The sequence below is a fragment of the Homalodisca vitripennis genome, chromosome 8, assembly GCF_021130785.1.
Source record: "Homalodisca vitripennis isolate AUS2020 chromosome 8, UT_GWSS_2.1, whole genome shotgun sequence".
NCBI lineage: Eukaryota > Metazoa > Arthropoda > Insecta > Hemiptera > Cicadellidae > Homalodisca > Homalodisca vitripennis.
The window spans coordinates 116,831,693-116,859,439 of NC_060214.1; the positions used below are offsets into that span (position 1 = coordinate 116,831,693).

A 27,747-nucleotide genomic window follows, 5' to 3' on the forward strand; every position below is an offset into this window, starting at 1 on the left:
CCATAATAATACAAACCACATCACACAGCAGGACTTGCCATCACCAACAATAAATAATTTTAAATTTCAACCTGTAAATCAGAAAGATATAGAAAAAATCATAGACTCTCTAAAACCAAAGACATCAGCTGGTATAGACGAGATTTCATCAAAATTAGCTAAGACTTGCAAAGCTGAACTATGTGTCCCCCTAGCAGATATCATTAATAAATCATTCAAAAAGGAATTTTCCCCAACAATTTAAAAATAGCCAAAATCTATCCCAAGTACAAGAATGGACCTCATACAGACACTGGCAGTTATCGGCCCATTTCCCTGATCTCTACTTTTACTAAAATTATAGAAAAAGCAGCACTTGAAAGACTACTAAAGCACCTTGAAAACAACGATCTGCTAACACATCAGCAACATGGGTTTGTAAAGGGAAGATCCACAGCCAGTGCTCTAACGCAACTGATAGAATATATCATCGACCAGCTAGATGAGGGCCGCAATGTAACCAGCCTTTTTTTGGACTTCAGTAAGGCCTTTGATTGCGTAAATCACGGCAATCTGCTTAAAAAATTAAAAAGCTTGGGCATTGAAGGAATTGCAGCTCTCTGGTTCGAGAGCTACCTGAATGACAGAAAGCAGCTAGTTGAAATACACTACTCCAAAAATAACATAGCTCAAAAAGCCCAGTCAAGTCTTGCTCAAGTCCAGAGAGGAGTGCCGCAAGGATCGGTTCTGGGTCCAATACTGTTCCTCCTACTTACTAATGATCTTCCCAGCCAACTAGAGGAAACTTGCCATACAGTGATGTATGCAGATGATACAGTCATCACTTTAGCAAACAGAATACCAGAGCAACTTGTAAGATATACAAATACAGCATTAAACATGACAAAGCAATACTGCGCTTCTAATGACCTGGTCTTGAATGAGAAAAAAAACTGTAAAATAAACTTTTCTTTAAAAAACAAATCACTTAACCTTTCATTAACAGACATAACAGCAAAAAGTCAAACAAAGCATCTAGGCATCATAATAGACTCACAATTAACATGGAAACCCCACATTGACCAACTGTGTAAAAAGCTAAGTTCAGGCACCTACGTTATTCGTAGGATAAGGCAGGTGAGTGGCCAGAGCATGGCTAAGGTAGCTTACTTTGCTTTACTTGAATCACACTTGAGATATATGGATTAGCTATTTGGGGAGGAGCTGGCAACACATATAAGGAAAAGGTTTTAATACACCAAAAAAGAGCTCTAAGATGCTTGGCCGGACTTCACTTCCAGGAAAGTTGTCGAGAAACATTTAAACAACTCAAGATCCTCACTGTAGTAGCTCTCTACATTCGAGAAGTAATAATCCATGCAGTGAACACCGAACAAATTAGACACCAAGACCTACATCAACACAGCACCCGTAACGCATCAAATTTTAATCTACCATCCCACAAGCTCAGCCTATACAGAAAAAAACCATCTTACATAGGAGCACTCTACTACAATCACCTACCAGAAGACTTAAAAAGAGAACCACCACACCGCTTCAAGAGAAGTCTGACTGAATGGCTATCTACAAAACCATTCTACAATGAAAAAGAATTTTTAGACTCACTTATTTAATGTAAACCTTTAAGTAACTTTGACGCCATGTACTGATCTCTCTGATTATGTCAATAAAGAATATTGTCTAATAACAATTCAAGACCGGTTTTACTATAAAATCTTTCAATTTGAGCACAAAAACTAAATAAAGGTTACTGTATAAACATTTTTAATAGACCTATGCTGTAACTGTGTTCATTTGAGTAAACTATATTCTTTAAAGCTACCCTATTTTCAAAGAAAAAATACTGTTAACTAATAATAATTTAAGTTTATAAAATTAAGATTTTTCTATATAGTGAATTTAAACACAGTTGTAAAGTTGTGAATATTTCTCCCTATAATTATCTAAAAATAATAGTGTAGCAATTCTCCAGAATTTCAAAAAATATCTTAAGACGTCAAAATGAATAAACTTATTTTTTTGTACTGGATTGCAATCCAATTTTCGTAAACTAAAAGGTGTGAAAATGAAGAAAGTACCATTTTAAAATTAAGTTGCTGATTGCTGCGGTTGGTATCCCGTGCTAGGGCACTGTCTACCTTCATCTGTTAGCAAATCCCAGATGCAATTACGGCAAAAACTGATCGACTTTACTTGTGATAATGCATATTTCAAATGCTCCCATCAATTGAGAATCTCACTAACTATGAAGTACGTGCTTTGATTTGTTTCCTCGGCGATAAAGGCATAAAAGCAGTTGAAATTCACTATCCAAATTTAGAAGTGCATGGATAAAACACTGTGAGTGATTGAATGGCACTCAAGTGGGTAAGAGTTTTAAAAGATGGTCGAAAGAATGTTCATGATGAGAAATGGAGTTCATGGCCCATAATAGAATGAAAATGAACAGCATCTCACAATTTCTTTATTATTAGAAGTGTTTCCTCAAATTTCAAGAAGTGTTCTCTATGACATTTTTATCGAAGTACATGTTTTGCTGTATGACACTGTCTGTCCACTTGCGACAAAACGAACTCAAGATCTCATCACAGCATTTTGCTACAAAAAATGTTATGATCCCCCAAAGAGACCCAATTTAGCATTTAGTGACTATCATTTGTTTTTCATCAGATGAAGCAGTGAATTTCTTGAAGGTTAGTGTTGCAACGATAACAATAGCGTCAAAATGATCACATTGCAATTACTGTTAAATCAGGTGGTAATCTTGTATGAAAACAGTATACGTACAACTGGTTGTTTTTACAATACGATAAGTCCCTTAATACTGATAGCAACTATGTAGAAAAGTAGATCAAAGTGCGGGCTTTCATGCAAAAAAAATGTTGACTTGATTTATATATATATATATATATATATATACCAAAATGGTACTTAAACAAATTTCTCGTATTTTACATAGAAACAGTATTAAAGTAAATTGACAAACCATATGACACTAGATACTGTGTGGCAGTGGTGATACATTTACACATATATGAACCACTTTTTTCCTTGCAAGGTGCTGCTCAACAGCTGAAGGCCTAGTGTACACTTGACCTGCCACATTTCCAACATTGTCAGTAACACATCTGAGTATTTACAACGCATACATCACACTATTCTTCGTAATGAAGACACTAGACAAGTCACATCTTGCCAAGATCACAAGATAGTACACATCCTGTCGGCTGTGAGAACCTTGCCCTCCCGCAGTTCCCTGGCCTTAATGTCCAGATAGGTGTTTTTCAGTTTCTCCTCCAGGAAGGGAGGTAGAGGAGCATTCCAGTCTGGAGGAGGCTCCGGTCTGTTTTCCCACACAGGATTGTTGTAATGGGCACTCAACCTTTTAACCCTGCGTGCCTCTTCATTGGCAATTATCTCCTCCTGTGGACACAGAGGTTTAAAATATTACATCTAAAATTAGATAAACAACACCTGTTATTGTTAAAAATTATTTTACTGTAGGGATTTTAGTGACAGGCGGCTCTGAAAGAAAGGAATGATTTGTCTCATCTCAAAGAAGAGTCCATTTTTGCAGGCACAGTTTATTATCTTCATAACCATGAGCTGCCCAGGGGTAAGAGCACTCACCATTCAGGAAGCAGTCATGCTCATTGTTTACTATTTCAATAATTGTCACAAAATACCACCAAACCAAGACTAATAGGGGCTGGGGGTTTAATTACCATATTAATTTTAAAACAGATAAAATTTTAATACCAATTCAACTATGATCCTTCAACAATTTTATTCTGACAAGTGATAAATTTCACAAATACGCAAAAACATCAAATCTAATGACCATTTACATGTTTGATTTCTCTATTTATGTTTAATTTTGGCAAGTCTGCAATAGGCAAAGACATACTATTAAACATGAAATTTAATAGGCAGAACAAAGCAATAATGTAAAACATAACCCAAATTAACAATACACATGTGTCATTGAAGGTTATAATGTCCAGACTTCTTATAAAATAAACAATTAATTTTGAAAATTTGGAGTGCCTGATTCTTAAAAACAAACACAAGTTAAAATTTAAATATCTCATCAAAACTATTATCTAAACACTATTTTACATCATAAAATGATTATATCATAAATATATATGCCTACAAATGTTTTGTGCTGCTATCCAAGACGACGGTACTATTCATCACTAACTTCACTCTATGGTTGACCTATTCCAAATTTTACATAGAATTTCATAATTTTTTTGCTATACTTTACAGAAATATAAAAAGTCTATGATTTATAAGTGTGTGTGTGTGGAAGTGTTTTTAACCCTAGAACTGTTAATCGACATAATTATGTCGGTTAATGCCGAATTTTGTGGTGTTAACCGTCAAAATTTTGTCGATCAAACATTCTCTCGTATAATTACTTTTTATAATATACTCCGGTAACGTATCGATATAATTCATGCACCATTGGATTCGGGAAGAAAAATGCTAAGGAACAGATGAGTTTTATTCCACTTTGTATTATGGTTATGACGTAGCAAGCTTGTTATTGTCCTCCTCCGTAGACTAATGGATATAGTCTCGGCTCTCTAACTGAGAGATCACGGGTTCAAATCCCGGGGAGGTCCAATCAGGCATAGACACGATTAGAGTACTTTGCAAATAAATACCAGTATAATAAATCAGAGTACTTTGCTAATAAATATCAGTGTAATAATAAACCAGTGTACATCGAAGCCAGCATAGCTTAAAGCTAAGGCTTAAAAGAGACAAAAAAAAAAAAAAAAAAAAAAAAAAAAAAAAGCTTGTTATTTTGAACGTAAAAGAAAACGCGACGCCGTTTGTTGTGACCGCCATATTGCCGCTGCCGTTCTGTATCACTTTCGTGCCGAGCTGTGGATATTTGTAAGTTTTAATAGTTTTACGCGTGTTTTTAGTGTCGTATTTAATGTGTAGTGTGTTGTTTGATGTCGTAGTAGTGTAAACATATATATTTTAGAATAAATCAATTTCTATTTACTGAAATATGTTTGAGAAATTACCGGCTTTGTGTAGGCTATGGCAAAATGACTTGGCTAAAATTCATTTCACATAGTTTGTTATTGTTTTCACTTACTAAACGTTATTTATAGCACTCTTTTAGCTCTGAAGTAACTATTTATTTTTGGTAAATAGATAGTTTTCACAATAAAATATATATTTCCTGTAATTTCTTTGGTTATATATAATAACTATTTGGGTTATTCTATATTTTTTCAATATCTTTAGTTATATTTATAGTTTTCTAACTACATAATATTTCCTATTACTTATAAACCATAAATTTATAAATTTTGATATAGTACAAGCCTTAGAAACTATTTTATATTTTGCTGAATGAAAATTTTTTCGCAAAATTTTTGAACAATGGCAAAATTTAACTTTTTTTACTTTTGAAAAAATAATTTATGGTAATTATTTCATTACTACTGTATATTCTATTTTATTCTAAGTAATAAAATATGCAAAATAACATGTATTCATAGATAAATGTATTAGCAAAAACTTGTTTTACCAAAGTCTTAAGTGTACACCCGATTTTCAGAATTTATACGCATCGCTGCTTTTTGTTCTATAGCTTTATGATGCTTTCATAAATGTGTATAATGTTTATGTTTTTCTGAAACTAGATAAAATTTGACACAGAATGGCTATCTCACTTATAAATATTTCTCACTATAACTTCATTTGCTAGGTATGGTCCCCCCCAATTTTAAGAAATATTTTTAGTAAATTTTATATTTGATTAAAAAAAGTGTTTATTAGAAAATTTTTGATGGTTAATTTTACAATATAGTGCAATTCTACGTTTAATTCTGAACACAAAAATATATACTCTTATTTATATTGCTTTTATTTTATATTTGTAATAATTTTTTTAAAAAAAAACCTTGCGCGAAGCTCCAAAACAGCCCGACACTACAGGATGAAATGACCGCCAGTTCTAGGGTTAAGGAGGTAACCAATCTTTACTTGATCGAATCAGTTGAAGGATACAATTTTAATTAGGGATAAACATTATATAAAACACGAAACGTAAATAATATAGTGGGAATATGGCTGCAACTTGCGCTTTCTGATGAATGTAGCTACAGGGTTCTACACTTAATGAAATTTTCCGATTCCCTTTCTTCTACAATTGTTGTGGAATTTCAGAGATAACTCGGCAAATCTCATCCTTCAGCTCATCATATTGGCTTCTCAAACATTTTCTGTTTCGAATGACTGCGAAGGACATAATCCAATGGAATGCAATCATACATACCTTGGTGGCTAATTTTGATCATAGAGTAATGAGAGTAGGCATACCTGAATAGCTTTCCGTTCACATTATACTGTCTCTCGAGTTGTGAGTCAAGTGCATACATCTAATTGGGACCATATTTTTCAAAACAAATCTATGTAATCTTCATTATCATGTAGGACCAATAGCTGGTGTCAACAATAGTTCTTTGAAACACAAGCATTTTCAAAAACACGTGGTCCACAGAAGCCCACAGGCCAAATCCACCCTAAATACTGCCTTTTTATTGATGCATTTTTGTTTTGTTGTTGTCAAGATCTCTTGGATTTTCAATATTTAAGTCTTAACAGTTTTACTCATTCAGATAACCATCAAGGTGAAAATCAACTGTGGAGAATATTTTCTTTTCAAAAACGCCAACCTGATTTTTCTCCTATACCCCATCAATAAAGTCACCATCTTGTTTATTGATGTCTTGGTGCCATGGGAGATTTGACGACCGCACAGTCCAAGACATGAGACTTTGGAAGAAAGAGATAGCGCATGCTCAAAATCTGTCTGTGACCTTCTATGGCACATTTATCAGTATAATCGACCTTGTACTATATCAACTGTCCTAATTCTGTTTGAAAAAAGAGTAAGGCTGATAAGAGGGATGACCTCTCCTTTTTTTGTTCACATGCAAATGAAGATCTAACCTAAACGGACTGAGTTGTACATGAGGTAAGAGCCAACAAAGATGAGGATTTGATGTTGACGGATTATCGTAGACACTAATTCTCATTGTTAGGTTATTTGTGAATGAATAGCCACTATGAAGACATACTGGTATATGCAGCTACAACATTGAATTCAGTTGAATTTATCAATTAGATTTTGACTTATAATCATGGCATGTGATGGACAGTCATGGTTACCAAGTCATTTAGTAGTAGTAATTTAATCGTGTTGGTAAAATATTCACCATACAACCACTGTGTACAATATCCATGCATAAAGTACACAGAACGGTATCACGTCTTATCATAATAAAATAAAATCAAAATATTCTTTATTCATACTGTACTACATGAATACAATTGAATTGTGTCAAAAACTTACAAATTAAGACCATGTATTTATGATCTTTTACTAAGTTAAAATAGAGTACGGTACATTATCCTCATAGTCCATTGAATGAATAAAGGGTTTTATTATTAAAAACATTTTTAGTTTATTTTAAATTTTGAAAAAGAAGCCTCTGAGTTTATATTTTCAGGTATTTTCTTGTAAAAGTTAATTCCAGCATATTGTGTATTTTTTTTTAATAAACCATTCATTTTTAGTTCGCTTTGATGGCTAGTCACTAAAGAAAACTACCGTGAATGAAGTGTTTCGTCTGTTACAGGATGTCTTTCATTGAAAAAGCCACAAATGCTAAAGGGGTAATTACTCTATCATGATAATACTCCAGCTCATAAATCACAATTTTCCCAACAGTCAAAGTCAAAGTCAAAGTCAAAAATATCTTTATTAACACAATCTTCAAGATTAGTAACAGAGTCATTAACATTAGAATAGTGTTAGTTATCATTTTTCCAATTAAAAAATTCAGTCAAGGAGTAGAACGGTCGGTCCTGCAGCCAGTTCTTGAGTTGTCGTCCAAATTGTGAATGTTCAGTTCTCTTGAGTTCGTCCGGGAGTATATTCCATATCTTGGCACCGATATAGCTTGGTTTCTTTTCAGTGGAGGAAAGTCTGTGAGCAGGAAGATGGTAGTCGTGTGAAAATCTGGTATTGTAGTAGTGAGTTTGTGCAGTTTTTGGCTAAGCATAAAATTATGCAGGTCCAACAGCCCCTCTACTCTCTACTCATCATAAGAAAGGACTATGTAGTCCTAACTTCGCCTGAAAAAAATAAAGAGAATTTTTCATTTCATTTCATTGCTCACTGTGACTTTTTGTTTCCCAAAATCAAACATCACCACAAAAAGGACACCGATTTCAAGATGTGGTGGAGACATAGAATATGTGATGCAGCAACTTTTTGAGCACCAAAAACAGACTTCAAAACATGCTCAGAGCGGTGGAAATGCTGCTAGATTATTTTTAGACAGAATTTAAATCTGGTAGTCTGATTCACCATCTTCACCAGCAAACCTTGAATTTTGCCACAGCGTAGGGGTAAGGCTTGGCTCTCTCAGTGAGAGGTCACAAGTTCAATTTATTGGGAGGTCAATTAAAAATGTGTTAATGGGTTAAGCACGTTTTTTCCTTGTAAAAATGTTATGTAATCAACTAAAATATAATCAAAGTAGAAAGAGCTCCTTAAAACAAATAAAAAAACCAGATCTACTATTCCAAATGTTCATCAATGTATAATCTCTGATTATGTGGTAAAGTGGTGTTTCATTATCCTTTATTACATGTTTGCTAACATCACGTTTAAAAATAATTACACACCTAGAACAGCTATTCCCATTCACAACGTATGGTTCTTATTCTGATAACAGTGATAACAAAAACTGCTGACATAAAATCCAAAGACCTATTCCTATATGTCAAGCATAACACATATTTATGGGTTAACCAAGACAGATAGTTCTAGAAACAGAATATTTAACAAGGCGCTACAAGAAGCTGACACAGCCATAGGTTCAAGTAACAAAAAACGCATATAGCCTCTCTTTAGTAATCCTTCTGATGTAGCTATCCTCCATAGAGTCTGAAGATACCATAAACATAAACCATGTCCAAAACAAAATCAGAAAATATGAGCAAACTGATGAATTTGACCTAGAAACGTCTCTGACTTTAGTCAGCAGAAGCTGGGAATGCTCTACTTCACGAGAACAATATTCTAAAGATTGAAATTACTGACCTCAAACTGCTAAATGACAAAACTTACAATCTCAGCTCAGAGAAGCAAATCAAACTAAATCCTCATTACAGCAAGACATGGAAGGAAAAAATAGAAGAACTGGGGGATAAAGTGTCAGCACTAACGGACTTTACTCGCGACCTTTCAGAAAATAATGACCACCTAAAGCAGAAAGCTCACTAAGGAACAAAGACTAAAAGAAGAGTTATTAGCACAGGCAGATGAAGAAAAGAAAGTAGTGATGCTGTACTTAAACAACTGCAAACATTGCAAACTAAGTCAGAGGAAAAAATAAAAATATTTGGAAAAGCAGAATTAGCTAAAACCACAAAATGGGCAGATAATGAAATTCTCATTCTCAGAAATGAAAATGCTCAATTAATTTCACGAGGGAAAGAGACAGAACAAGAGTTTACAGAACTATAAAGTAATTTTGTCGAAAACGGAGGAAGAAGTAGAGGAAAACCAGTTTAGATTTACTGAGCTGATAAACAAATTTAAAGTCTACACAAATTCATTCCTTGACAACTTTATGAACTCTGACTCAAATACCCACTTAAATAAACCAGGGAATAATAAAATTACATCCATGTTGGACAGAAAGGAAAGTCCACATTCCTCAGCTAGAGGTCACATGACCAGTGGACCATGAAGAACAGCCAACTGGATAACACTTTGCAAAAACAAAACCTGTTCAGTATATCACTCCAAGCTGCTAAGTACAAAGCTAGCACTCAAAGTGTGAATCACACTTCTGAACAACACCACAACTTGACCGCAGAAGCCAGACAAATCTGCGTAAACAACAACTGAACCTTCATTGACAACCAGGATTACGCCTTACTATCAACTTGACCTCGGACAACACTGAACCTTCATTGACAACCAGGACTACGCCTTACTACAACTTGGACCGCAGAAGCCAGACAAATCTGCGTTAAAACAACACTGAACCAACATTGACAACCAGGACTATGCCTCACCACAACTTGGCCGCAGAAGCCAGACAAATCTGCGTTAACAACACTGAACCAACACTGACAACCAGGACCACGCCTTACTACAAACTTGACCGCAGAAGCCAGACAAATCTGCGTTAACAACACTGAACCAACATTGACAACCAGGACTATGCCTCACCACAAACTTGACCGCAGAAGCCAGACAAATCTGCGTTAACAACACTGAATCCATACTGACTAAAGTAAGAGAACACATCTTCCCTGTAAGTTCAGCTTTATGTAAGTCAGACAAGGAAAAAAAACACAATTTACAAAATCGCCACCTATGTATGCAAAACTGAAGCCTGAAAATCAAAGTTTGGATGAGTTTTTTGCAATGAATATTCAATTCTACCTTCAGATTATGACTAAACTCAGGAAAATTCTGCAGTCACTAGGAACATGATGCCAATGACTTCTTCTTCTGAGGCACTGCTTCAGATCTCACCAGGTCTCTTGGAACACTAGGACAGGAGACAGATGAAATAGCCCTGGCATCACCTAATCATCACCTTCCTCTAACCGCCACCATCTCCACAGGCCACTGGACATCCTGGAATCCTGGTGCAAGCAGACGTACCACCACTCCAATTCTTTTTCTAGACCATACCAACATGTCAAGCTGCACTGCAATCGTAATATAAATTCCGCAATGCTCAGAGTCATCTTCACAGAAACAAACTGTTTTTTAGGCAGCACTCAGCAGATAAAAATGACTACCTGACAATATGTCATCAAAACATAAGAGGTCTCAATACAAAAATAAAACCGGCTAAACCATCTACTAAGTGAAGTATGCCCCAGCCTCTTGGTTCTAACAGAACACGGTCTCAAGCAAAGCGATATTGAAACCACAAAACTTCTAGGATCTTCTCTAGTACTCGTATCTGAATACTGCAGAAAAGAACATAGACTGGGGGGGGTTGCTATTTATTGTAGAGACAACTTAATTAAAAACAATATAGAGGCCATAGACATGAGTAACCACTGCGAAGAAAAAAACTATTTGAGGCTGCAATGGCACATATTATAATCAAAGGGAAGCATCTCTTTCTCCTTGGCGTATACCGCCCTCCCGGGGTAAACATTCAAAATAGCTTGGACATCCTATCAAACATTCTGGACAATAGTCAAGCACATAATACGTCGTTTTATTCTGACAGGAGACATAACATTGACAGATTTAAAACCCAACAACCCGGACAACCTGATGTTTGACAACGAATTGGCAACACACAAACATAAGAAGGCTCCCTTTGCCACCAACTCGCATTACAGTTGACACAAGCACTTCAATTGACTGTATATGCACTAATATTCCAGAAATATCCTGACATGTAGCAAACAATTTTACAAACTGGACTATCGGATCATACCGCCCAAATATGTAGCCTGGACTTTTGTAAAAAATTACGACAACACGCAAAACTCTTCGGCGGACAAATGGGAAGGAGAAACCCTTGACCAGCTCAAGTCACTGCTTTCCATAAAAAACTGGGATTACTGTCTATAATGCTGAAGATGCGGGAAACAGCATATAACATATTCGAAGGAGTGTGCTGCAAACTGCCCTTGACATCTCCTGCCCCAGAGCAAAGAAATAGCAAAAATATAAAACTAGATGTAATCAGCTGAGATAAAGCTGCCTACTTAAGACTCAAAAATGACCTGAAGACTACTATATAAGAATAAAAGCCTACTTAAGAGCCTCAAAACCTTATGAAAATTACCGGAAGGGCACAAGATAAAGAAAACTATGGTAAACATAAAAAAGAAGTACGACAGAAATACTAAGGATGTTGCAAAAAATGCAAATACACAGAAAATAATGACATCTGACAACAAATCCAAAGCTGTATGGGACATAATACATACAGAGACCAATGCCAAACAACTTAGCAAAACGTGTCCTAAGCTAAAACATTGACGATGTAGTGGTAGACAATCCTCTTCAGGTAGCTGAACAACTAAACACTTTCTTTACTCAGATAGCAGAAGTGACATTACAGCAAAACAACCAACAGCCAGGAGACAGCAGATTAGAAGAGGACCTAAACCTCTTAAAACCACCCTTTAATACAACCATTTGATCTGACTGCCACAACATGGGAAGAAGTAAGTCAAGTAATACACAACCTAAAAACAAATCATCGAGTGGTAACAGACGAATACTCATCAAAAGTTGTAAAAGCATTGCGCAGTGGAATTGATTTCATCCTCTTGCATCAATTATAAATAAATTCATTTTCCCTGGGCCAATTCCCAACAAAGCTTAAAGTCTCCAAGGTCTATCCCCAGCACAAAAAAAGGACCAAAAACTGACCCAATAAAACTATAGACCCATTTCCTTAATATCAACGTTTTCAAAAATTATTGAAAAAATAGTATTGAAGAGACTAATGACACATCTTACACAACAGGACTTAATTACTGACTGCCAGCATGGCTTCCAGAAGGGAAAAATCTACTTTATCTGCCATCATAAGTCTGGTCGAATCTATAATTGACAGCATTAGAGGAGGGACAATTTGTCACTGCCTTATTCCTAGACTACAGTAAGGCCTTTGATTGCTTAGGACACAGCCTCATCTCTAAAAAACTTGCAGCTTTGGGAGTAAACAGGTCTGGAAAACAAGTGGTTTGATAGTTATCTCAAAGGGAGATCCCAAATTGTGGAGATTCAGCATACTACATCTGGCGTCACTAGCATGTTCAGATCTTGTCCTCAACCAATTACTAGAGGAGTCCACAGGGATCTGTGTTGGGACCCATTTTTGTTTATTCTGCTGACTAACGACGACTTCCCAGCTCTAATTCAAAATGAAAGTACGAGCTGCATAATGTACGCAGATGATACCACTCTTCTTCTAAGAAATGACACAGCTGAACAATTGTACAGTAACTCTATCAAATCATTAGAAAGCGCCATAATCTACAGTAAATTAAATGACTTAGCAATAAACCCTGACAAAACTACACAGGTACACTTTAGCAGGAAGAAAGAGGTTACCAGCAAGCATTCCAATATACCAGTGGCTAACCAGATCAAGTTTTTGGGAGTAACTCTCGATAGCAGACTCACATGGGCAGATCATGTAAACAACATATGCAATAAAATTAGTACAGGCATCTACGTTGTTAAACGTATTAAATGGGTAGGCTCTCTGGAAGCGGCAAAAAATAGCCTACTATGCGCTAATAGAGTCTCACATTAGGTATGGCCTTATAGTCTGGGGAACCTCCCAAGGAAACCTCAAGAGAGTTCTGGTACTCCAAAAGAAGGCAGTCAGGACCCTTGCAAACCTTGAGCCACTACAAACTTGCCGACAGGCCTACCAGACCCTAGGCATACTTACAGTACCTGCAACTTTACATTTATGAAGCCATCTTGCACGTTAGATAAACTACATCTGCAGACTCACATGGACCTCCATAATTGACCCCACACGCCATGCCTCAAGGCTCACCCTACCTCAAACACAGAACAGCTTTATATGAGAAGAAACCTTCATACATTGGCCGGAAATTTAAAAACCTTCTACCAGACTACCTCCGCAGCCTGACAGGAAACAGACTAAAGAACCTACTTCGAGAGTTTTTGCTTGAAGAGACCTGTATACACCATTGAAGAGTTCCTGGAATCTGCTAACACTGGAACCACGTGATTTTAAAAAATTGAAGCATAAACCTCCTAAACTCACAATGATGACACTATTAAACTGTAATTATCTAAACTTTGCATTATGTATTATATTTTGACAAATTACTGTACTTAATGTTCACGTAATAAAGACATTTTGATTTTGATTTTGATTTTTGATTCTTAAACCATAACTCACACATGCACCACTTGAGGCAGCTAAAATAGACTAACAGCATAAATTTAGTATAGTATTCGCTTGTCAGTTGCATTCCTTTGAAAAATCACTGGTCTATTTTAAAGCCTTACATTTTCTTACTGAACTATAGGGTTGTATGGGGCAGGTGTGAGTTATTTCATCTCTGTATTATTCAAACTCAATTGGTAAATCTATACATCACCTCACCCTGCTACAGCTGTTGCAAATTTAGATTCACATGATTCTTTGCTAGATTTGGGTTTATATCCTGAGCATTATTAAAGTTTTTTTCTGTGAGGGCTTTTGTATTCTAACAATACAGATCGAAACAGGAACTTAAAACACATGTGTTTACTTAATAGTAATACAGTTGTTAATAAATGAGTGGTCAAACCTCCTTCTCGGACACAAGAGGTTCCATGAAGGCAATTTGGTCAAGCTTACTTTTTATTATTTTTTACTTTCCTTCAATAGGAAATTTTTTTTTAATCATGTGATTAGTTTGACTAACTGTGTCTCATAATACACTAATTTAAATTATCCGCAGATAAAACTGTGTCAATAAAAACATATTACAAGTACTGTAAAATTTAGACAACGCAGTATGTTGTGCGTGAGTGCGTAAGGAAATTTCCGCATGTATTTTTTTAGCTGTTTACAAAAAAATTTGGACTAAAAAAGTGGCTAATAACAGAAGAACAAGCAAAATGTAGCTTGAACTTATTATCAGTGAGTGATTTGATATATAAATTTTAATGTATCAGAGAATATTTTCGATTTGGATACAGGGGACAACAAGATTATTGTTACTTTGAAAACAAAGTGAGTAAAAGACCAACAGATGTCAAGGTCTTGTGAAGAAATATATGAGAAGTGATAAGACGAGTTCCAAAGCTGCTGATACTTGTTAATCATAATACTACAGAATTTCAAAAATTGCAGCAAATTGCCACGGGTTAACCTCTTGTGTGTTAATATTTCCCACCAACTCAAAGTAGAGTGTTAGCTTTAAAGACTTCAGGATTTTAGTCAATATCACTGCTACGCTCAATGATATAGTCAAAATCAGTTATGTTTTTACAGTAAATATAAAGTGTAGCGAAGACACCCTATTAACATACCTGTTTCAGGGTCATAAAACATAACAAAGAACTCTATACAAAGAATTGCTACGGTTACGGTTATGGACACCATCTCACTTATTCCCTGTGGAGCCAAAAGGAGTAATAATTTTTATGAGTAGATAAAATATGATATAACTGAAATCTCATTTATTTATAAGAGATACTTTGATAAATACTTGGATATACTGTGTTTTATAAGGGGTTTATTATAACTAGACAAACACAAGATATATGTCTGAACATAATCTAAGCTAATGTTAAAGTGAATACATAGGTTTACAATGACTAATAATATTAATACTGGAAGATCACAATAACAAAATTAAAACTAAAAGTCACAACAATAAAATTAGTATTTAGATCACAGCATAAAATTTAATACTACCAACATATTTTGCAAAAAAAACTAAAAATATTAAACAGAGCAAATCCTTTTAACATTTGAACAAAAACCGTTATAATAAACAAGTAGAAATAATAAGTAGTAGATAATGACTAAAGAAATACACAAATAAATCACATAACATGTTAAAATATGTATCATTGTTAATAAGCTTATACACAAATATTCGACTTCAAAAAAGTCTGCTTTAGAATTCAAGCTCGCAACTAGTATATTCAAACATATGTTAAATTTCAATTTAGTGACACATTGGTAATTTTTACCAGTTTTTTTCCTATTTAATGTTTTAATTAATAATCTAAATCAATTAAATTAATAATTTAAAACCAGATAAACCCATTTAAAAATAGAAATTAAATAGAACATCTGATCATAGTTATAACTGGATTACTAAACTATAAATTTAACATACATATGATTGATCCATATTTGGAAATTTAATCATTTTTTAAATTTGTTTTGTTAGAAGTTCTTTTTTGCACTCTGAAGATGGCATAGTGCTGAAACACATTGTGTACAGTTAAATGAAACTTTGTTATCAATGGTTACATTTTATTTTTTCATTGATAATTCTAAACTGTGGACACATGTAAATTAAGTCAGAAGTATGAAACACTGTAGTAATATTACTATTTAAAAGTGCTTAGGTATAAAACATTAATTAAATTTAAAACTTTATAAGGAGAACTGAAATAATTGATAAGTTTTTAAACAAATGTGGAATGATTATGCAGGTTTTTTTTATTAAGTATCAAATTATTAATAATTTAGCTTATACTTTACAATGGAAATCATTTAATAAATAAAATAATAATTTTTTCGAGTGTATAGTATGAAAAAATGTAACAATAGTTCATATGAATGATATAGCATAGTATTGATTTGTTTTATGTAACGGTTATAAAAATTGCAATGATTTATGGTTATTTCACTCTTTACTTGTTATTGCAACGAGATAACACTTTTTATTAAAATGTGTGTCAAATACAGTATAAAAATGTATCTACTATTATGTATTAATTGTGAATTGGAGTAAGCTCAAATTTAATATAACAAATAGTTATTAATTAATCTAGATTTTCATATTTTTTTATTGAAATTTTCATTCCAAAATATTTGTATTGCAATTTTTTTTTTAAGTTGTTTTACTACAAGCAAATAAAATTACAATACTATGTCAAAGATATCCCTTCCACCATAGTCAGAAAAAGGTAGCTTTAATTTGTAACAATCTTGAAATATTAAAAACTAAAGTTGTATTATGATATTGAAGATACAAAGGTTGGTTCTATGTTATCTTTAATGTCTTGCATATTACTATATGCCAAAACCTACCACTTTTGAACCTGCCAAGATTTTAGTTACAGGCACTCAAGCAATTTATAAAACTTAAGGTTGTGTTAAATACTTCAATTTTGGAATCTGGCGGTCATTATCATCAAAACTGATAAAGTCTCAAGAAAATATAACACACCAGATTTAAACTTTATAATTTACTTGAATTACCGCAAATTCATTTTACTGTCAGAACTTGCAACTAAATTAGGACATTTCAGTTTTTCGGTTATAAATCAAATTCCATGCTCCCCTAATACCATTTTCCTGACGGTTTTTGTTCCCCAAAATCAAATTGCAACTGAAAGACACAAGAGATATCGAAATTAAAAAATATGTGACAGACTAACTTTTCGTACTCAAATCGTGACTTCTAAACTTTCCTTATACAATGAAAAGAAAAAGAGCCAAATGTTTGTACCATCAAATTATTTTGAAGAATTATGGTGTCAAACCATCCATTTGTAGTAATTTCACTCCTATACATCTTGATGAGTAGACTTTGTGTATACATAGATTAAAATCAATAAATTTTGTTTTGTATCAATACATCAAGGCACGTGCTCATAAAGATTGTCAGAAAATTTTTCCTTCCTATTTTGCACACAATGAACATTTAAAATACTTACTCTATACAAATAAATCATCATAAGTTACAAATCACTGCACCTGCTGCCATCCTGAATTTTTGAGTACCCTATCGACATCAGTCAACGGCGTCAACAATGTGATTTCCCAGTTTAGTGGCTACCCAAGACCGACAGACGCAGCCCACAGAAATATATTCAGTCCTGACCACTCTTCTCAAGCACATCACCTCTTCCTCGCAGGAGTCGCTGATCTCCAGCATGGAGATGTCCACGGGAACGGTGTAGTTCATGCATCGGAAGTTGCCCCATTGGCTGCAGACGGTATTGTGGCATGAGCCGTCGCAGAAGCCCTGCAGGATGGCATTGGGCTTGGAGTTCGGTGGCAGATCTAGGATCTGGTACTTCGTTGGGCACCGCCCGATTAAGCCCAGTGAGTCGAGGTCGAGGAGTGGGGGCGTCACAGGACAATTGCCCTCCCACGGTACATTAAGCATCTTCAACACTTCCCTCGCTTCGAGGTAGCAACTTACAACCTGGACCAGCATTAGCACACTGACTATATACCTGTACATGTTTGAAATAATTTAAACTGCCTTCGACGCCTTTACAAAACTTCTAACTCTGGTCAGTTTAAACACTGTCCTACAAAATAATCTAAATATCTGAAATAAAAAAGTTTTACAACGTTACAGCACTACGAGCAAATTACGTTTTGGTTGAGGCCGAATCGTATTCGTCAATATATACACTGAAATGAACATAAAACACAATATGTGTTATTTACTGTTTAGATTAAAACGTATCCACTATCAACAATGTTATAAACCTTAATTGATCAGGCTGTACTCTACAGCAAGCCAGCACGTCACGGTAACATCATGTGAAACATCTATTTGTCTATGTCTAAAAACGATAATAAAATTCTTGTGATATTTACAGGTTTGGAGTGTTATACATCTATAATATATGTGTGAATAACACTGTCATGACTCACAAATAGTATTGTTAAAACAATAACTATGCTCTTCCATACAACTGAATTAAATATCAAACTGGAAAATACAGTTCTCAACTCATTTAATTATCATGCTTACAGATATAGTGTCTTATCTTAAATTTTAAATGTAAAAAATAGGATTCCACAAGTATGTTAGAGTGTGTATAATTCATCCAAATCCATGGAAGTAGTCTTCCATGGAACTTTCTTGGAACTTGTCTTGTAAAAACCCAATTTCGATTGTATATGTAAACATGTAAATTCTGTCCTAAATAAAAAAACCGTTTTAATACCTTTAATTTGAATCAAAATTGTAAACATATATTAAAAGGTAAACATAATTAAAAAAACTATAATGGGTATATTTATATATATATGAAACATATACATATTATTTCACACAGAAGTAAAAAATTTCCTTACTACCAAACGATTGACTGTGACTTCTAGGTTCTATGCGCGGCTTTGAACACGTAAGTGTCTGTCTGAAACCAATGATGCATGGCTTCCGTGATTATTCTCTGGTGTTGTGCATGTTTTGGACATTTCTGGTTTATTTATGTGTGGCATTGAAATTATTTTAGATTAATTAATTTGTTCCTTCCACCAAATTGAATGTTGTAGAGAAGACCTCCAAGTAAGGGGGATTTCCATGTTTCCTTTATATATACTAAAATCTCTGGCTGGCTTTAAATTTGCAAGATACATAGACATTTAGAGTAAATTCAATAGCTTTTTATTGAAGGGCATTGTGGATTAAATTTAAATTGAATCTGTCAATGAAAATGCAATTTCACTGGAGATGCTGTACACTGTAAAGCTACTGCATACACTATTCAACTCGGATCAACAAACCAGATCATACCAGGTTTACTTGATATTGGGATGCACAAATATTTCAGTCAACATTTCTCCATATAATATTCAACTCAGTCCGACAAACCAGATCATACCTGGTTTACTTGATCTTGGGATGCACAAATATTTCAGTCAACATTTCTCCATATAATATTCAACTCAGTCCGACAAACCAGATCATACCAGGTTTACTTGATATTGGGATGCACAAATATTTCAGTCAACATTTCTCCATATAATATTCAACTCAGTCCGACAAACCAGATCATACCAGGTTTACTTGATATTGGGATGCACAAATATTTCAGTCAACATTTTTCCATATAATATTCAACTCAGTCCGACAAACCAGATCATACCAGGTTTACTTGATATTGGGATGCACAAATATTTCAGTCAACATTTCTCCATATAATATTATTATTAAATTTTTCTTTTTGCTTTATTTATTTATTTAACCCGTACTTTGCCCTTGCTTAACTAGCTATTGATATCAAATAAATAAACGTTTGATTTACAATTATTGTTATTGAGTTTATTTGTCACATACAGGGTTTCGTGGATTATACTGCCGTGGGCACATAAAACAAATTATATCCAACATAGGAAAAATTGTGGTACATGTTAAATTTGAATTTATACAAAATAGGTTTAAATTTTGAAAAATGCGGAATCTTAAATTGGGTAGATCTTACTTGAGTTCAAATCCAGTTTTACTTTAGATGTTCCATTGACACTTATTCATCTTCCAATCATCCTTGTCGGTTTAGTGTAGATTTAATACTGGTAGTGTAGGATTACCCTTGCGGATCTGAGAGTTCTGGTTGTCATCCAATATTCAAGTGTTCATCATCTAGTACATGTCTTTTCTGTTCTTGGATTCAAAAATCAAGATTCACCAATTTAATATAAATAATGAAAGTATTACTGTATTTAATAACTTAAATGTTTATTGTTCTCAATCTCCTATTAATCCATCATTCAAAAGAATAAAAATTCCATTATTGTAAAGTCACCAGCTGATCTAAATTCACTTTATAACTCCAGGTGTTGTAAACTTACTTTGCATAACAATCTCCTTGATATTAAGATTTAATGTATTCAGTGGTATTTGGTCTAAAGAAATTATATTTTTTTTTTATCTGATGATTCAATTTTACAATAGTTTATGTATTTCTATGTTATACACATGATAATTTGTTTTATGTTAATTTTAACTCTAAAATAGATTGCTAGTTTTTCTTAAATTTAAAATCTATTGATTTATATATGTTTATTGTAAGTTATCAAAATTGCATGGGTGTATGTTTTTTCTTGTATGGATTCCTGTGTGTGTGTGTACTTATGTGGTATAAAACTCCAAAATTATTTATTAATCTTTTATAAACAAACATAAAATAATATGAACTATTAACTTTACAAAACAAAACTGTAACAATATTCAACTTAGTTCGACAAACCAGATCATACCAGGTTTGCTTGAAGTTGGGATGCACAAATATTTCAGTCAACATTTCTCCATACAATATTCAACTCAGTCCGACAAACCAGATCATACCAGGTTTACTTGATATTGGGATGCACAAATATTTCAGTCAACATTTCTTCATATAATATTCAACTCAGTCCGACAAACCAGATCATACCAGGTTTACTTGATATTGGGATGCACAAATATTTCAGTCAACATTTCTCCATATAATATTCAACTCAGTCCGACAAACCAGATCATACAAAGTTTGCTTGAAGTTGGAATGCTCAAGTATTTAGTCAGCAATTCTCTACACACTATCAAATCTAGTATACAGCTATAGTCAACCAACTGTACTATAGTACTGTAGTTAACCCTTACAGTGCCAGAGTCTCATGTAGTGAGTAAAAAAAAACATCTAGATAGTGTCAAGTAGCATGAGACTGTGGTGGCACTCAATATGTTATATAGTAATAGTCAACTAACTGTTCTACGTGTTGCTAAAGTAGTAGCCAAGTTCAAATTTAAATTATTTATTTGCACATAACACCCAGGTATATGGGGTTTAGATCCCCAGTATCAAAAATTTTAGCCAAAAATTGTAGCAATACCAAAAATTTACATTTTTATCTTCAGCAATTTTTACTTGTGCCTGACTACACAATTGCCTAAATTCCCTGCCTAAAATGCCTGCCATTTTGTGTGGAGTGATAAAAAATATTGTTCTACTTACTTTTTATGTATTCACATCTTAGAGCTGTGAATTTAACATAAAACAAATATTTTCCAAACCCAATATCGATTGCACCATCTTAAATTTAGGTATTTAGTACTCTTTGAATACCACATACAGCATCAATATTTTTAATTACAATATGAGGATAATAGCAAACCCTTTATTTGCAAAGAAAACACTAATTTGAAATTCTGAACTTAGTAACTAAAAATACTAGGAACATGTAACAAACATGCTGACGTTGGTTAATGTTTTAGAATAAACTACAAACATTTTTTTGCTATTGTAACTCATTCATATTAAAAAGATTACTCTCATAGTTAAATTTAAAATTTTATTTTGCTTACTTTTTAGACCAAATTTTAAACTATCACGCTTACGCACAGGCTATGCTACACATGTAGTCATTCTCTCTAATGTAAGTTTTGTCAACAGTGTTAATCCGTATTATGTAGTATTAAGTTTTTCTGTCTTATTTTAAATGTCTGTTCTTGTTTATTTTGTTCATTAATATGGAATAAATTTGATTTGATCTGACTAAATTTTGAATTGATTTAATCAATGGAAACAAAAAACCAGAGACTAGAAGTAGACTGGTAGGCTAATCGTATGTTGAAATTTGGAGGCCGACGAAAACAGTGCAACTATATTTCAATCTAGCTGATCTGTTCTATAAACACGCTGTGGGGTGAAGATGGGGCGGAATGAGCAAGGTGATGTGAGGGAGGGTGGAGGCAAGACATGAGAAAGTACAGGATAGAGGGAACGGCACAGTGCAGTACAATCTAGGGTGGGCTGTCAACACTCGGAGGTCTACTTCTATTATTAATCTCTGCTAAAACTGATCTGACTGAAAAAATTAGGTTATTTCCATTACAGTAAAGCAACCATTTGCTTTCCAAATTTGGCTTTAGCCCACATCAATAAAAATATATCAAGTGCCCATTCCTTCAAAATTTTAAAAACCTAAACTTATCTGAAAACTTTATGAAATATCAGTCCAAACCGACAGTGCGAAAAAGCAATTGGGAAGTTGATAACTTACTGCGGCAGCTTTATCCTTGTTATTCTTCCACTTTTCACAGTTGTAGTAATCGTGCTTCCAGGGGGTGCAATCCTCCCACTGTCCAAGCACGAAATACTGTTGAAAACCGTGCTCGGATACTTGTGCAGTCGTCATACTCATCTTCGTACAAGTGACACGGCCGTATCTGTGGGAACAATGGGAGCTGCATAAGGTCCAATCAATTGTAATACCATTATTCAAAAATGCACGAACTAACTTTTATATTGAAACAGGCTGCAGTATAAGCGTCCAACACTTGAATGATCGATGATATTGAATCACCGATATTCATGAGTAAAGAGTCCTCAATATAACTACCAAATTACTGTATAGGCATTTCAAATTAAGTATGAAAAGTAATAATGTTATGGTGAATTAAACATAATCTAGGCTATGTGTATTTATGAATATAACAAACAAAACAGTATAACACTTATTTACTTTTTACTATTTCGAGGGATAAAAATGTCTGACAGAAATCAAACATGTACATAACCATTGCTCTTGCTGCCACAATTAATAGTGGTAACCTATTACAGGGATACTGTTATTTCAGTAACAGCTGGGCTGAATGATTTGGTGTTCTCTTAACAATTTTCTGGTTTTAGGTTACTTGGCAACCTGTAACAGCCGAGCCCATTTAGTGCAAGCAAAGAGGCTACGAAGAAAATATTACACTATGGAATGTTATTATGCGACATAAGTAAAGTAGGTTTAGCATAAGTTATTGTAAACATGTTATTAACAGTATCAAAGTTAAACATAACCTTTATAAGCGATCACATGATCGTTTGAATTTGGGTACTATCTTGATCGTACAAAGTGATTTGATGTCGGAGAAGTTGGACAATTTGGAAAGTGATCTGAAGTGGGAAAAATACCTATCAGAAATGTTCCTAGCCATCAGTGCGGGCTTCAGTGGGCGCTACCTCGCACTTCTGGAAAAAAGATAAACATCCTTCGAGGTAGTAAAAAACATCCTTCAATATAATACCCAAATTAAAGCTCAGATCATGCGAGCACTTGTAAAGGTTTTTTTAACTTTTATATTTTTTATGTATGTATGTATAGGTTGATAACAAATAGTAGATAAGGACTTCGTAGTACCCAATAATTATGTTTGAAAATGTTAATTAACCTGTTTATAATTTTACCAGTCTATGTTACATTGTGGTTAGTTACATTTTTGGATAAACAAAAACATGTTATCACGGTAACAGGTTACTAGAATGTAAAACCTTAACACATTATTTTGTAATAGGTTATTGACAAACAATAGTATTTCCCATCTCTAGCGACCATTGCTCAAATACCATACACACAATTTTTTGTTTTAATTAATTTGCAACAATAATATTGAATTAAATTGTGTTATAGAGTTATAAAATTGTATTATAGTGATGCTATATTTTTATATGTTAAAGAAATATATGCATTTTAGATGATAAAAATATAAATACAGCTTAACTTTGTTCATACTGTTTGAGAAGCGTACAGTAGTACTTACAATTACTTGACAGGGTAAACACGTATGACAGCATTTCAATTGTTCTAATTGTGATTCAACATTATCGATCATTCGAGTGTTGGATGCTTATTTTGCAGCCATTAACCATGTCAAACCAGAAACCATAATAGTCACAGACTTATGGAAATCTTACTTTTATTTAACTAATCATGGGTTTGTACATTTTACTAAACACTTAAAAAAACTTCATTGATCCTTTGACCGGTGCAAATACAGAAACGGTAATTATCATATTATCGGCCGCCGGGGCGGAAAAATACGAGTTTTGCGTTAAAAACTTATTGGAATCGTCATATAGAACAAAAAAAGTATAAGGTTTGATGGGGTGGAAATGAGAAATAACGAAGTTCTAGAAAATGAAAAAATGAAATAAACTTTTCAGTAATATCTCCATGTTTCTACATCCATGTCTAGCGTCACGTGACCTTTTGTGGCCAATGATTGAACCTCGTGATGACGTCATCGGTTGCGCCGCCATCTTTGCAAACGTAAATGAAAAATAATACAAAAATGAGCAGAATTTTTATCAAAATAAATAATGTTTTTTTAATTTCGTCGTGAAAAAAAATTTAATTACGAGTGCCTCCGGCCATCAGCGCGGGGCTGCTGCTCAGCTGTATCCGCCAACACACTAATGGTATGTGTTCTCTGATCCACTATATATTTGAGTTTTTCATGATTTATTAAGTTTTTTAACTTTACATAATTGCCTTTGCATTACATTTCAATTTATATTTCTGATCAGCCCCTCTAGAATTTTATATTTTACTGATAGGTACTATCTCGAGGGATGTTTTTCTTTAATTGACATCAGCACGGGACAGCACCAAAGGTGCTGCCGAAGCCCGCGGTGAAGGCCGGAGGCACTCGTCTCATTTCGATAACAAGTAATTAATTTGTTGCTCGAAATTAAGAAAAACATTGTTCATTTTGATCAAAATTCTGCTCATTTCAGTATAATTTTTCATTTACGTTTGCAAAGATTGCGACCCATCCGATGACGTCATCACAAGGTTGAATCATGGTCACAAAAAGTCACGTGACGCTCGATGTTGATGTAGAACATGGAAATATTAATCCGCGCATGAACAGTTGTTCCATTTTTTTAATGTCCTAGAACTTCGTTATTTCTCATTTCCACCCCATCAAACCTTATATTTTTTTTGTTTTATAGGACGATTCCAATAAGTTAATAACGCAAAACTCGTATTTTGCCGCTCCGGCCGTTTATATGATAATTACCCAAGTTTTAAAATATATTGAATCGTTTGATAAAAATAATTGAACCAACGCTTATTAAAGTCTCCCCATCATGTTGTAGGCCTATAAAAACTAGGCTATTGGGCCTAGGAAATTTCTGTAAAATTCCAAAAATATTTGATCCTGGGAAATGAGCTAACTTCAGACCCTTGGGGATCACCCCATTACTTTCTACTAATAAGCCTTTGCATAACTTTACTCACCATCCATTCATTTTTTACAGGCTTTTCCTCATTGCTTTGATCAGAAGAACTACTCATTTTGGAATAAAGTTCTAGTTTTTCGCATGGAGATTTTTAAAATATAACCAAAACTTCAACTGTTAATGTCAATTAACTGAAGAATTAAACAAAACTAAGTTTTCAAAATAGTTTGGAACTCGTAACTAAAACAAATTCACAAATATAACTGATCTATTCAACAGCAACATTAATGAACTATTTTAAAATACAAAAGTACATTTATTATAACCTTTAATGAAAAAAACACAAAACAACCGGCAGACGACAGATTGGAGCAATTGGTTTTCATTTGTTTAGATGTCTATGCCATAGCATGGACATTTACAGTATAAAAGAAGAAACAAACATCGAAAGTCCTGAAACAAATTCGGATTCCCCGCCAACAGAGTATAAATACCAGCGACCATGATAAATACAGTTAAAGGTATCAATAAGCATAATCATCATAATAATAACTACTCGATAACTTTATTATATGCTAGTATAAGTTGACCCACTCAATCCATAAAGGTGATTGGAGGGAATTAAGAATTAATAGCTAATGGTACCGTAAGTATTCTATCACACGTCCAGGAGAGAAAAACGGTGTTTTTACAAGTTGTATCGATCAAGAAGTTACTCCTTTACCCCAACAATATATATATATCCGGGTTCGACTCCCGGCGGAACAAGTACTTTTTGCGATTCAATGTATATTGAAATTAAATAAGGCTATTGCCACTTATACAATTTAATGTAAATAAAAGTCGTTTGACAGGTATTTGGTCTTCCGATCATATGTTAGTTTGCTTATTTAAACGCATACGTGACAGATACGGCCAAATAAAAAATAATTGAATCGGAAAAAGTAAGCGCTCTGTGGTGTAATTGTTGCACATTCACCCGGCAAGTGAGAGATCCGGGTTCGACTCCCGGCGGAGCAAGTACTTTTTGCGATTCAATGTTTATTGAAATTATATATATATATATATATATATATATATATATATATATATATATATATATATATATATATATCGCTCGACATTTACACTTAGTGATTTGCCACTCTTGGACATCTATTGGGTTGTCCAATGTAACAACATTGGTGTTTAGTGTATCAAGTGTAGTTGTTCTACTGAAAATTAATGTGTAAACCAGACAAAAGTGACTCCTGGAGGATCTGTTTATGTGGCTGGGAATGTAAAAATACCTATATACAGAAAATATGTGGGCCCATGCAATATGTCACAAACTCATTATTGTTGATACACATCAGTGGGGATTGCGCCACCTAATAATAAGTTAAATGCGATAGAGGTATTGAAAGGCCTCCGCATTGTCTCAATTATACCATGTATTATTATATACGCTACAACACGCGATAAATAATGTTTATTGTTATTACTAATATCGCTTGCGAACAATATCACGTACGCAACTCAAGTGATTTCGAAAGGTTTATACGTTGGTAAATAGTAATATGTTTACTTCTCGAACTAAGGAAGTATCATAATTTGTATGCTCTTCACGGAACAACCTGCATACTAACTTGTTAAATTGTGCAACCGTCCCTAGCTACAGCTCCCCCGCAAGATTGTGCCACTTTTAATTTCATATTTTTCACTTTAATTACTTATAATATTTTATTATATAAAACGATCGACCACCGTTATTTTGTTATCTAAATTGAACTAAATGAGACTTTTTCTTCATTAAAGAGCATTTGTAAAAGTATCTGCGTGCCGCGGCGGTTTGTAAATGCAACCGCGTGTACATAATCGCTGCGCTGGTAGTGAGCTCATGTAATAAGTTAGAAGCGAGTTTTTATTCATCCCGCTCAAAAGCGGGACTGCAAACAGTGCTACAAAATCTAACCGATCTGACCTACACTGTATCCACTTTGGTTATAAGCATTGCTCTCTCTCCCTCGAAAAATTAAAAGCGAAATCAGTCGATCAGAATCACAGCGGCAGACCGTGTCTTCGTACTAATTTAGTGCAATGAACATCCATATAGGTTGACCTTTGCATATTAAGTAACAAAATATTTGTTGCTCATCATTTTTATGGCCGATAGGGGTGTTAGCTACACAGAAATTCCGAAACCTAAATTCAAACAAGTAACACCGTTATAGGGGAAATCAAATAATTGATTCCACTTCTCTGTTTAA

General features: G+C 34.0%; 1 protein-coding gene across 1 annotated transcript; it reads right to left on the minus strand.

The window, feature by feature from the left end:
- Positions 1 to 1,684: 1,684 nt before the first annotated feature.
- Positions 1,685 to 25,855, minus strand: LOC124367971 (UPF0545 protein C22orf39 homolog). The gene is given in 4 exon segments (XM_046825210.1): positions 1,685 to 3,423; positions 22,545 to 22,649; positions 22,651 to 22,710; positions 25,557 to 25,855. Coding segments are annotated over 4 exon segments (444 nt in total). The 5' UTR covers positions 25,614 to 25,855; the 3' UTR covers positions 1,685 to 3,201.
- Positions 25,856 to 27,747: the final 1,892 nt, after the last annotated feature.